General features: G+C 37.3%; 1 protein-coding gene across 1 annotated transcript in view; it reads right to left on the bottom strand.

Annotated features, from left to right (window-relative positions):
- WDR44 (WD repeat domain 44) overlaps positions 1–14,441 on the bottom strand; it is a 103,080-nt gene that overhangs the window by 31,491 nt on the left and 57,148 nt on the right. Inside the window, exons 9-12 of the mRNA XM_010365538.2 lie at positions 13,316–13,422; positions 10,625–10,776; positions 7,982–8,120; positions 6,644–6,708 (exon numbers count right to left, since the gene is read on the bottom strand). Of these exons, the coding sequence (XP_010363840.1) occupies positions 6,644–6,708; positions 7,982–8,120; positions 10,625–10,776; positions 13,316–13,422 (463 nt within the window). The remainder of the gene's footprint in view (positions 1–6,643; positions 6,709–7,981; positions 8,121–10,624; positions 10,777–13,315; positions 13,423–14,441) is intronic.

The following is a 14,441-nucleotide window of genomic DNA, read 5'->3' as shown; positions in this document are numbered from 1 at the left end:
GCCTTGCTTGAGACGTAGACATTCAAATACAAGAAGCACAAAGAACACCTGGGAAATTCATCACAAAATGATCATCGCCTAGGCACATTGTCATCAGGTTATCTAAAGTTAAGACAAAGGAAAGAATCTTAAGAGCTGTGAGACAAAAGCACCAGGTAATGTATAAAGGAAAACCTATCAGATTAACAGCAGATTTCTCAGCAGAAACCCTACAATCTAGAAGGGATTGGGGCCCTGTCTTCAGCCTCCTCAGACAAAACAATTATCACCTAAGAATTCTGTATCCAGTAAAACTAAGTATCATATGTGAAGGAAAGATACAGTCGTTTTCAGACAAACAAATGCTGAGAGAATTTGCCACTACCAAACCACCACTAAAAGAACTGCTAAAAGGAGCTCTAAATCTTGAAACAAATCCTGGAAACACATCAAAACAGAACCTCTTTAAAACGTAAATCACACAGAACCTATAAAACAAAAATGTAAGTTAAAAAGCGAAAACAAAACAAAACAAAAAAACAAGGTGCACAGGAAACAAATAATACTATGGGGTATCTCACATCTCAATACTAACATTGAATGTAAGTGGCCTAAATGCTCCACTTAAAAGATACAGAGACGCAGAATGGATAAGAACTCACCAACCATCTGCTGTCTTCAGGAGACATAAGGACTCAAATAAACTTAAAGTAAAGGGGTGGTAAAAGGCGTTTCATGCAAATGGACACCAAAAATGAGCAAGGGTAGCTATTCTTATATCAGACAAAACAAACTTTAAAGCAACAGCATTTAAAAGAGACAAAGAGGGACATGATATAACAGTAAAAGGCCTTGTCCAACAGGAAAATATCACAATCCTAAACATTTATGCACCTAAGACTGGAGCTCCCAAATTTATAAACCAATTACTAACAGACCTAAGAAATGAGATAGACAGCAACACAATAATAGTGGGGGAATTCAGTACTCCACTGACAGCACTAGACAGGTCATCAAGGCAGAAAGTCAACAAAGAAACAGTGAATTTCAACTATACCTTGGAACAAATGGACTTAACAGATATATATACAGAACGTTCCATCCAACTGCAGAATACACATTCTATTCAACAGCACCTGGAACTTTCTCCAAGACAGACCATATGACAGGCCATAAAACGAGCCTCAATAAATTTAAGAAAACTGAAATTATATCAAGCACTCAGACTACAGTGGAATACAACTGGAAATCAACTCTGAAAGGAACCTTCGAAACCATGCAAATACACGGAAATAAAATAACCTGCTCCTGAATGACCACTGGGTCAAAAATGAAATCAAGATGGAAATTTAAAAATTCTTTGAACTGAATGACAATAATGAAACAACCTATCAAAACCTTTGGGATACAGCAAAGGTGGTGCTAAGAGGAAAGTTCATTGCCCTATAAATGCTTACATCAAAAAGACTCAAAGAGCACAAACTGACATTCTAAGGTCACACCTCAAGGAACTAGAGAAACAAGAACAAACCAAACCCAAAGCCAGCAGAAGAAAGGAAATTACCAAGATCAGAGCAGAATTAAATGAAATTGAAACAAACAAACAAAAAATACAAAAGATAAATGAAACACAAAGCGTGTTCTTTGAAAAAATAAATAAAATTGACAGACTGTTAGCAAGATTAACCAAGAAAATAAGAGAGAAAATACAAATAACCTCATTAAGAAGAGAAACAGGAGATATTACAAGTGACATCACTGAAATACAAAAGATCATTCAAGGCTACTATGAACACCTTTATGCACATAAACTAGAAAACCTAGAAGAGATGGATAAATTCCTGAAAAAACACAACCCTCCCAGCTTAAATTAGGAAGAATTAGATACCCTGAACAGACCAATAACAAGCAGCGAGATTGAAATGGTAATTTAAAAATTATCAACAAAAAAAAAGTCCAGGACTGGCCGGGCGCAGTGGCTCACGCCTGTAATCCCAGCACTTTGGGAGGCCAAGGCAGGCAGATCACCTGAGGCCAGGAATTCAAGACTAGCATGGCCAACATGTTGAAACTGCATCTCTACTAAAAATACAAAAATTAGCCGGACATGGGGGTGTGTGCCTGTAATCCCAGCTACCAGGAAGGCTGAGGCAGGAGAACAGCTGGAACCCAGGAGGCAGAGGCTGCAGTGAGCCGAGATCGCGCCACTGCACTCCAGCCTGAGCGACAGAATGAGACTCCATCTCAAAAAAAGTCCAGGACCAGATGGATTCACAGCAGAATTCTACCAGACATTCAAAGAATTGGTAACAATTATTTTGACACTATTCCACAAGATAGAAAAAGAGGGAATCCTCCCTAATTCATTCTATGAAGCCAGCATCACCCACTAATACCAAAACCAGGAAAGGACACAACCAAAAAAGAAAACTACAGACCAATATGCCTGATGAACAAAGATGCTAAAATCCTTAACAACACACTAGCTAACCAAAACCAACAACATACTGAAAAGATAATCCACCAAGATCAAGTGGGTTTCACAGCAGGGATGCAGGGATGGTTTAACATATGCAAGTCAATAAATGTGATACACCACATAAACAGAATTAAAAACAAAAATCACATGATCATCTCAATAGACGCAGAAAAAGCATTCAACAAAATCCAGCATCCTTTATGATTAAAACTCTCAGCAAAATCAGCATACAGGGAGGGGACACACCTCAGTGTAATAAAAGCCATCTATGACAAACCCACAGCCAACATAATACTGAATGGGGAAAAATTGAAAGCATTCCCTCTGAGAACTGGAACAAGACAAGGATGCCCACTCTTACCACTCCTCCTTAACATAGTGTTGGAAGTCCTAGCCAGAGCAATCAGACAAGAGAAAGAAATACAGGGCATCCAAATCGGTAAAGAGAAAGTCAAACTGTCACTGTTTGCTGACAATGATAGTTTACCTCGAAAACCCTAAAGACTCCTCCAGAAAGCTCCTAGAACTGATAAAAGAATTCAGCAAAGTTTCCAGATACAAGATTAATGTACACAATTCAGTAGTACACACCAACAGCAACCAAACGAAAAATCAAATCAAGAACTCAATCACTTTTACAATAGCCGCAAAAACAAACAAACAAACAAACAAACAAACAAACAAACAAAAAACAACAAAAAACGAATATACCTGACCAAGGAGGTGAAAGACATCTACAAGGAAAACTACAAAATGCTGCTAAAAGAAATCATAGATGACACAAACAAATGGAAGCACATCCCATGCTCATGGATGGGTAGAGTCAATATTGTGAAAATGACCCTACTTCAGAAAGCAATCTACAAATTCAATGCAATCCCCATCAAAATACCACCATCATTCTTCACAGAATTAGAAAAAACAATTCTAAAATTCATATGGAACCAAAAAAGAGCCCACATAGCCAAAGCAAGACTAAGCAAAATAACAAATATGGAGGTGTCACACTTCCTGATTTCAAACTATAATATAAGGCCATAGTCACCAAGACAGCATGGTACTGGTATAAACATAGGCACATAGACCAATGGAAAACAATAGAGAACCCAGAAATAAACCCAAATACTTACAGCCAACTGATCTTTGACAAAGGAAACAAAAAAATAAAAAGTGGGGAAAGGACACCCTTTTCAATAAATGGTGCTGGGATAATTGGCTAGCCACTAGCCACATGTATGATAATGAAACTGGATCCTCATCTCTCACCTTATACAAAAATCAACTCAAGAGGGATTAAGGACTCAAATCTAAGACCTGAAAGCATAAAAATTCTAGAAGATAACATTGGAAAAACCCTTCTAGACATTGGCTTAGGCAAGGATTTCATGACCAAGAACCCAAAAGGAAATGCAATAAAAATAAATAGTTGGGACTTAATTAAACTAAAGAGCTTTTGGATAGCAAAAGGAACAGTCAACAGAGTAAACAGACAACCCACAGAGTGGGAGAAAATCTTCATAATCTATACATCCAACTAAGGACTAACTAATAACTAGAATCAACAACAAACTCAAACAAATCAGTAAGAAAAAAACAGTCCATCAAAAAGTGGGCTACAGACATAAATAGACAATTCTCAAAAAAATATATACAAATGGCCAACAAACATATGAAAAAATGCTCAATATCACTAATAATCAGGGAAATGCAAATCAAAACCACAAAAACCACAATGTGATACCACCTTACTCCTGCAAGAATGACCATAATAAAAAATCAAAAACAGATGTTGGTGCGGATGCAGTGGTCAGGGAACACTTCTACACTGCTTGTGGGAATGTAAACTAGTACAGCCACTATGGAAAACAGTGTGGAGATTCCTTAAAGAATTAAAAGTAGAACTACCATTTGATCCATCAATCCCACTATTGGGTATCTACCCAGAAGAAAAGAAGTCATTATTAGAAAAAAGATACTTGCACACACACCTTTATAGCAGCACAATTCGCAACTGCAAAAACATCGAACCAACCCAAATGCCCATCAATCAACAAGCGGATAAAGAAACTGGTATATATACACGATGGAATACTACTCAGGCAAAAAAAAAGGAATGAATTAACAGAATTTGCAGCAACCTGGATTAGACTGGAGACTATTATTCTAAGAGAAGTAACTCAGGAATGGAAAACCAAACATCGTATGTTCTCACTGATATGTGGGAGCTAAACTATTAGGACGCAAAGAGGTAAGAATGATACAACGGACTTTGGGGACTTGGGAGGAAGAGTGGGAGGGGGTGAGGAATAAAAGACTACAAATAGGTGCAGCGTATACTGCTTGGGTGATGGGTGCACCAAAATCACTAAAGAACTTATGTAACCAAATACCACCTGTATCCCAATAACTTATGGAAAAATTAAAATTAAAAAAATATTTCTATGAATGACCATTACCATCTAGCTAACTACTCAAGCCAGATACCTGTGATTTATCCTAGGCTACTCACTTTTACTACCCCAGCTAGTCAGTCACCAAGTCCTACAAATTAGACTTATTTTACGTCTCTCAATTCAGCTTATCTTTACAGTTTCTAGATCTACTGCTATCATAATCATCATAATTGGAAGTAACCATTTCTCTGGGTTAACAGCCTCTTACATGGTCTCCCTGTCTCTAACCTGAAGCCCCCACCTAGTCTATCCTTCACATTACTACCAGAATACTCTTTCTAAAACAAAAATCTGAACATGGTAATTATGCCTGAGTGAAATCCTTCAAAGCCCCACCCTGCTCCCAGTAGTTTGCAGGATAAAATTCCAATGTCTTCGTTTAACATAGAAAGTCATTAAAAATCCCACTCCTGCCTACCTCTCCCACCAATCTCACACATGCACCTTTCCCAGCCATGTGTAATTCCTTGTAGTACCTTTAACATACTAGCCTCCATGCCTTTGCACTTGCTATTCCCTGTGTCTGATATGCTCCTTCCTTTCTTCTCTCATACAGCTAAATCCTAGCTCAAATAACAAGCTTCCAGGAAACTATTCCTAACACTGTGATTTATAAGGCTAACCTATTCTTGTGTAGTACCTTCTGTAGAATATCATCATCTAATACTGTAATTGTGAGTTTACCTATTTCACTAGTCCACAAGATCCCTGAGGACAGAGAGTAAGTCTCATTTGATTTTATAGCATGTAGCAGTGTCTGCCACATATGGCAGGCACTCAGAAGACATTTGTCGAAGGAGCTTAGTTTTGGACCTATTAGTTGATGTGGTTGAATTACATGTAGGTGGAGAGATCCTATATATTGCTATGTGAAAAGACAGCAAGCACAATAATGTTCTTGTTTAAAAATCATAAAGTTACTGAAAGTAAACAAAGAATTACAGATCTAAAGCCAGTTCAGAACTAGAAGAAGTGCATAAATATGTCTATTGAAAATGGCCAAGAACAGACCCTGATAAACAGTAAATGTAAGGAGGTGGAAGAAGAAACAGTGGTAGTATAAAAGAATAAGGGAAAACAGAACTATGGAAAGCCAGGAGAAGGGGAAAAGGTAGTGTCAAATATTGGAGCCAATGAAATCTCAGGAAAATACTGTTGAGCAGGTAGACATTTTAGGTTCTCTTGTTTATATCACCCTTACCTAATGCAATACACAAAAAGCACAGGTGACAACTTAGTACAATATTGTATATTCTGCTTTTTTAGGTTTAAAATTGGTTATATTTAACCTTCCAGCTCTAAAACCAAATGAAAATCATTAAGATGCCTTATCTGAAACTGTTATAAAGTGTTTATTAAACCAAGAAGATTAGAAAATTAAAATACTTAAATATCTTTTTTCTTTCCTTAATTATCTCTTATTTGGGTATCTATTATCATTATTTAAAAAATATCTAACATGGATTTGAGGGGAGGGGCTTTTGTATTATTTAAGTTTACATTAGTGGTATAGTACCCTGAGGAATAGTATTCACTGTCTGGCAACCTTTAAACATCAAAAATTTTCATTTGCTAATTGCTTCTAATTGAAGAAACTCCTGTTTCTAATGATACATCTTAATTTTAATTAAATGTCTTCATGCAACTGTAATTTCTGATACATAAAAATACTTTATGGTAAACAAATTAAATCATACCATTTCACATAGTAACCATAAAACAATAAGCATACCCCTGTATCTGTATCCGATTTTGATGAACTTAGACTTTCCTGGGAGGGTGATGGAGACACACGTCCTAAAAACAGCATAATAATTATAAAAAAGGGATGTATGTATACACACAGACCCACCAAAATACAACATTCAGAAGTAATGACACAGCAATGTCTAATAGTTAGAGAATATAGTATTCTAGAAAAACACTAACAATTGAGGCATAACCCCATAAGAGCCAAAATATTTCTTTTAATCATTTTTACATAAAAACTTCATAAAATGGCTTAACCATTTCCCTACTTTAGTAAACAAAATACCATTAAATCCTCAGTATTCAAATAGAACACATTCTTATTAATCATGATAAGCAGCAAGAGAAACAATAAAGGAGCAGAAAGGGTCAGGGCTGCAGTTAGTCTCAAGGGCCACTGAAAATAGTCTTTTTGCTTACGGCAGGGCAGTAAAAGAAATGACAAACAGCGAGGACTAGAAAAACTCACCATATAGTAAACACAGTTTAATTTCTTGTCAAATTATTGTCATCTTCAACTAAGTATTGAAACATAATGCAAGCAATACTCACAGGATGTACTCAAGTATATGAGGCCTAGCTTGCCAGTTTAGTGAATCTCCCTAGACTTCTATGTTCCTCAAATTGGTGCTTTGACTATTCACTCTCACCCACGGCCACCTTTTTTCTCCTTCCTCCTATGCTTTACTTCTTGTTTGCAGCCTTACTTGATGGCAGGGAGGGTGTGGAAAAAACTTATTACACAGTTAAATAGTTATTAGAGAAGAATCCCATAAACTTAAAGCCCAAATTTACATCAACTCTACATACTTTCCTGATAACATCATGATACATAAATATCTGTACATAGTTGAAATCAGTGTGTACATAATGTTCTGAGGCTTCTCTTTTCAACTTTTTTTTCATATATCCCTTGATGTATTGACAATTCACATTCATTTTCCATGACTCTTTCCTTAATCTTTTTTACTTACTGGATATATATATATATATATATATATATATATATATGATTTTCATTCTTTTTCTAGTTAATTAGCAATTCTATTTTAACCTAGGATAGAACTGAAGGTTGCCAGAGGAAACCAAATAACATGTTCTCAATAACTACACCTGGAAAGGGATAAATCAAAAGCTTTGTGGCAGCTCTTTTCATTGGGTTTAGAGACTTTTTACCACTGATGTCTGTCTTACTTTCAAGTTTTTGGCTATTATCATAAATAGTGGTTGCTGCAAATGACTGCCAGAAAAGTAGGGCATCAGTATACCTAAAATGTAAAGACTTCAGGTTTCTGTAGATTTTTAAATACATGAAAAATACCTTCAGTATTGTATTTCATTCGCATATTGTTGAAATAGTCAAAAGCATTTTTTAAAGCCCATATTCTCACTACATTGTCTTGTCCAGCTGAGGCAAGTAATCGGCCACAGTGAGAAAATTTCATGGTCCAAACAGCTCCCTATGAAAACAAAAGAAGGTTCAAAATTAATACTTTACAACTTTAGAGACTTTACTTTTGGCCGGGCACGGTGGCTCACATCTGTAATCTCAGCACTTTGGGAGGCTGAGGCAGGTGGATCACCTAAGGTCAGGAGTTCGAGACCATTCTGGCCAACATGGTAAAACCCCATCTCTACTAAAAATACAAAAATTAGCTAGGCATGGTGGTGGGCGCCTATAATCCCAGACACTTGGGAGGCTGAGGCAGGAGGATCACTTGAACCTGGGAGGTGAAGGGTGCAGTGAGCCGAGACCGTGCCATTGCACTCCAGCCTGGGCAACAAAAACGCAACTCTATCTAAAAATGATAATAAATAAAATAAAATTTAGAGACGAGACTTTAAAGCCAAAGTTTAAAATTATGCCAAATAATGTATACTAAGATAATCCTCACATTGCTAACACTATTTAAGTCCAAAAGTTCAATGGTGCTTTAATACCACAAAAGTAGACTTTCAGAAGAAAGATAGGGTAAGATAGTTGTGGTGTTCCATAATCTAAACTAATAACTTCAAGAACTCAAACCCTGTTCACATATTAACAGAAATGGGAGTTCTAAAGTGGTCAGAAATCTTCATTGGAAAAGCACAAATCCTAGTTGGGGATCTCAGTCCCCTAGCTGAACGTAAAGACGGGTGGCAGAGCCCTCAGCATAGCACTAACAACTAAGCAGGACTAAGGAAGACTAAAGCCCACCTTGGCAGTGACCCTCATGGCACCAGGCACTTAGAAGTATTACAGTTTTGGAATGGGCTGGGCATGGTGGCACGTGCTTGCAATCCCAGCACTTTGGGAGGTCCAGGTGGGTGGATCACTTGAGTTCAGGAGTTCGAGACTAGCCTGGGCAACATGGTGAAACCCCATCTCTACAAAAACCACAAAAAATTAGCCAGGCATGGTGGTGCGCACCTGTGGTCCCAGCTACTCAGGAGGCTGAGGAGGGAGGACTGCTTGAGCTCAGGAGGCAGAGGCTGCAGTGAGCAGAGATCCCGCCCCGGCACTCCAGCCGGGTGACAGAGCAAGACTGCCACAAAAAGGAAAAAAAAAAAGGTAGTAGTATTAGAATGGTGCATCCTACTTTTCTCTCTAGAAGCAAGGTTTCAAAGTATATGGCCAAAATCTCTAGACACTAAAAACAGTAGGAAAGTATGTGTGTGTGGTGGGGGTAGAGGAGAAGCGAGAAAGAACACGAACCTCTTAAGTTGGAAACACCAAGAAATACTTATTACAAGAAATACTATTACTTATTACAAGAAATACTATTATATACACATTCAGATGTATCAAAAAGATTATGCCACAGCCCATTTATTGAAATAACCATTCACTTCTACAAAATTCAAGTGTATTAAAAATGAGTCATTTGGAGCCTACTACAATGAGATTTTATTTAAAACAGGAAATAGCGAGTCAATACAGTACTAGGAAATTTATCAATTTCCTTAAGGAAAATACTAAAATCAACTCAAACATTTTATCTGTAGATTGTAAGCATCAAAATTTAAATTCGAATTTGGTTGCCATCCAATATATTTATGATTGCTTCCTTCCAGTTAAGCCAACTTTTAGACTTAAAATGTAAACAGATTCCCTAATCAAGGGATCAAGGGCACAACATTATTTATTCAGTTCTAAATTTTGTCACTGCCTTCCCTGTGTTCCTAGCATTTTCAGGGGTTAACTGCAATATAGTTTGTGCAATTGCATCTACACTGGTACTTTTGAACTCTAAAGGAGCACTTGAACTTTTACCTCTCTCCTTGTTTTAGCTGAGTATCTCACTTCACAACATATATTGAGCTTCTGATATATTTTGTAAATTATTTAAAATATGGTTGGGAACATTTTAAACATTTTTCAAAGTTACAGACCACCCTCTAATTTAACTGCTTTGAAGTTTGGTGCCTTTGCATAGGTTTCTTAGTGATACAGGCTGAGAGTTTACTTATTCAATAACTCATTTTTTTTCTTTTTCTTTTCTTTTTTTTTTTCGAGACGGAGTCTTTTACTCTATAGCCCAGGCTGCAGTGCAGTGGCATGATCTCGACTCACGACAACCTCTGCCTCCCGGATTCAAGCAATTCTCCTGCCTCAGCCTCCCAAGTAGCTGGGATTACAGGCACCCACCACCATGCTCGGCTAATTTTTATATTTTTCATAGAGACAGGGTTTCGTCATATTGGTCAGGCTGTCTCAAACTCCTGAACTCAAGTGATCCAACTGTCTTGGCCTCCCAAAGTGCTGGGATTACAGGCGTGAGCCACCACACCTGGCCGATAAGTCACTTCTAGAATACTTCAGAGATAGACTCTGCATTACCTATTCATTACATCATGTTAACATTACTTCACCGTTCTTGAGTCAGGCTAGCAAAGTTACATACATAGAGATAGTTTTGTAGAAGCCAAAGTATTTCTCTTAACAAAAACAGTATCAATCCTAAAAAATGAAAAAGTTGCTTACCATATGTTCACCACTAAGATCTTGCACCACTTTGATCTGATCAAAATCATAAGGTCCTTTGAAACCGTGTGCTGCTTTGAATTTAACTGGTCTTGTGTAGGGCATTCCTTCATCATCACTTGATGAAGGATCATCTTGATCAGTATGAAACACTGAACAGAAAAGCAATAGAAATCACTACTAGCTAATATAGATATTGCTACTATCATAGTTTCATATTTCCTGCATACCAAGAAAATTCATTAAATGGAAGAGCAAAATTTATTTATTATGTAACATACTGGTTAAAAACATGGAGTCTAACGCCAGACTGCCAGGTTCAAATCCAGCTCTGTCATTTATTATCTGTGTGACCACAGGCAAGTTACTCAACTTTGGATGCCTCTTAGTTTTCTCATCTATCAAATGGGGATATGACGGTACTTACCTCATAGGGTTTCTATGGGATTAAATGAATTAATACAGGTAAAAGTGCTTAGTACAGTCCCAGGCACTGAATAAGTACTATGTAAGTTTCATTAAATAAAACAAATGAGTACAATAATGACAAAGGCATAGGAGGTCAAGATATTTGCAAATTTAGAAAATTTACCTAATTAAAAAAAATTTATTTATTTATTTTTATACAGACGGGGGTCTCACTATGTTGCCCAAGCTGGTCTCCAACTCCTGAGCTTAAGTGATCCTCCTGCCTTAGCCTTCCAAAGTGTTGGGATTACAGATATGAGCCACCATACCCAGACCTACCTAATTTTGAAAATACAGTTATTCCCCAGTATCCATGGCAAGACCTGCTATGGGTATCAAAATCTGCGAATGCTCAAATCCCTTAACATAAAATGGCACGGTATTTGCATATAACCTATGCACATCCTTTCATGTACTTTCTTTCTTTTTTAAAGACAGGGCTTCAGGCTGGAGTGCAGTGGTGCGATCATAGGTCACTGCAGCCCTGAACTCTTGGGCTCAAGCAATCCTATTCCTCAGCCTTCTGAGTAGCTGGGACTGTAGGCACACTTCACTACACCAAGCTAATTTTTATTTTTTAGTAGAGACAGGGTCTCACTATGTTTGACCAGGCTAGTCTCAAACTCCTGGCCTCAAGCAGTTCTCCTGTCTTGGCCTCTCAAAGTACTGGGATTATAGGCATGAGCCACCAGGCCTCGCCCTACTGTATACTTTAATCTCTAGATTACTTATAATATTTACTGTAACATAAATGCTATATAAACAGTTGTTATATTATTTTTTCTATTGTTTTATTTTTTATGTTTTATTGTATATTTTTTATTTTAAAAATAAAAAATATTTAAAATTTTTTTATATTTTATTTTAATAAATTTTTATTTATTTATTATTTATTTATTTATTTATTTCGTATTGTTATTTTTTGTTTTTTAATATTTTTCTATCTGTGTTTGCTTGAATCCCTCCATGTGGAACCCATGGATACGGAGAACTGACAGTATTTGTAAAAACCAAATAGTTGGCCAACCGCAGTGGCTCACACTTGTAATCCCAGAGCTTTGAGAGGCTGAGGTGAGCAGATCACCTGAGGTCATGAGTTCAAGACCAGCTTGGGCAATATGGTAAAACTCTGTCCCTACTAAAAATACAAAAATTAGCCAGGTGTGGTGGCAGGTGCCAGTAATCCCAGCTACTCAAGAGGCTGAGGCAGGAGAATTGCTTGAACCCAGGAGGCAGAGGTTGAAGTGAGCCAAGATTGTGCCACTGTACTCCAGCCTGGGTGACACAGCGAGACTACATCTCCAAAAAAAAAAAAAAAAAAAGAAAAGAAAAAAATAGCATTGGCCGGGCGTGGTGGCTCATGCCTGTAATTCCAGCACGTTGGGAGGTAGAAGTGGGCGGATCACCTGAGGTCAGGAGTTTGAAACCAGCCTGGTCAACATGGCGAAACCCCGTCTCTGCTAAAAATACAAAAATCAGCCAGGTGTGGTGGTGTGTGCCTATAATCCCAGCTACTTGGTAAGCTGAGGCAGGAAAATGGCTTAAACCCAGGAGACAGAGGTTGCAGTGAGCCAAGATCATGCCATTCCACTCCAATCTGGGTGACAGAGCAAGACTGTTTCAAAAAAAAAAAAACTCAAAACCAAATAGCCTTAAAAAACTAACTTATGACTGGGCGCAGTGGCTCACGCCTGTAATCCCAACATTTTGGGAAGCCAAGGTGGGCAGATCATGAGGTCATGAGATGGAGACCATCCTGGCTAACACGGTGAAACCCCGTCTCTACTAAAAACACAAAAAATTAGCCGGGCATGGTGGCGGGCACCTGTAGTCCCAGCTACTCGGGAGGCTGAGGCAGGAGAATGGTGTGAACCTGGGAGGTAGAGCTTGCAGTGAGCTGAGATCACGCCACTGCGCTCCAGCCTGGGCAAAAGAGTGAGACTCCATCTCAAAAAAAAAACAAAAAACAAAAAACAAAACTAATTTATAACTGATTATTTAACACTCAACCCTTTCAGATTGTCAAAGTCACAAAATATGTATAAATTCATTTTTCTTCAAACTCATAAAATTAAGTGAGAGAGTACCTTATTTATTGAAATACTAAGATGTCAGCTATAAAGGTTTACTATTTTAAATAGAATGCTTCTTATAACTACAGGCTAAATTTAGACGATTACAAATTAATTGAATGTTCAGTTGAAATGTTCTGTTTTAACTCACCTTCATCTCTAACACTTTTAACTTTATTTATAGCACGTTCACCATATTCCTCAGCAAGGTGCTTTGCTCTCTTTACTGATTTTCCAAGAAACTTCTTTAGTTGAGTCCTTAACAAAAATGAAAAAAGTATCAACTCAGTTAACTGTAAAAGTTCAACAATTTGCAGACAAATGTATTAGCTGTGACTGATAAAGTACACTACTTTGAAATAACCTTTTTTTAAACATAAATAATAGGTGTTTGAGTTCCAAATGCCTTATTCTATGGAATAAACATATTCAAGTCAATATGGCAAAGGAAACATACACTCTTTCCCCCAATTTACCATATTCATATATTCTAGAGCTTTGGTTTTCAGTGGTGAATAAAATTGATTGGCAGAGGTAGTGTGGAGAGGGGAGTGTTTAAAGTGTAGGTACCTGGGCTCCATCCCCAGATAATCCAATTTACAGAGTCTGGGGGTGAGGCCATGAATCAGAGGTGAGAACTGCTTTGAGAAGACTGTTGTAGCGAGCTATTCTTAAAAACACATTTTACCAATAAAGAGTAAAGAGATATTTCCTTACAAAATAGAATGCTTTGGTAGCTGAAGATGGTCTCTTTCAGTTTGGGTAACTGTATGTAATAAAATTAGGCTGAGCTTTCCTGGTAGGTATTCCCAAACATGAGGTAATGTAAGTATGCATCTCAAGCTTCCATAAATAGAACTTATTTATTGCATTTTCAATTAGCTAAGTCTCAGGTTTCATATATTAAGATTATAAAAAGCAGAGCACAGTACATGATGATATTTAAAACCAAAAGAAATATGAATCAGGAGTAAATTTTTACTGATTCATGGGAGCTCATGAGGGACAGTATTTTTAAAAGTTGTTAAGTTATATACACAGAGAAGTTCAATGTAACACTGTTTAGAATAGTCAAAAAGTGGAAATAAACTAAATTTTCTGTCAATCGAGGAATAGATAAATAAGTGCTGGTAGGAAATACAATAAAATGAATGAGCAAACCTCAGCTTTTTAAATGTGCCAAGCTCTTATAGTAACCTTAGGGGCTTTGCATGTGTGGTTATTTCTGCCTGGAACACCTCTCCCTTGGCTAATTCCCACTCACTTTTTAGGTCTCA

The sequence above is a fragment of the Rhinopithecus roxellana genome, chromosome 7 (assembly GCF_007565055.1).
Source record: "Rhinopithecus roxellana isolate Shanxi Qingling chromosome 7, ASM756505v1, whole genome shotgun sequence".
NCBI classification, from domain to species: domain Eukaryota; kingdom Metazoa; phylum Chordata; class Mammalia; order Primates; family Cercopithecidae; genus Rhinopithecus; species Rhinopithecus roxellana.
Note: the sequence above shows the minus strand (reverse complement) of the source record. Positions and strands in the feature narration are given on the sequence as shown.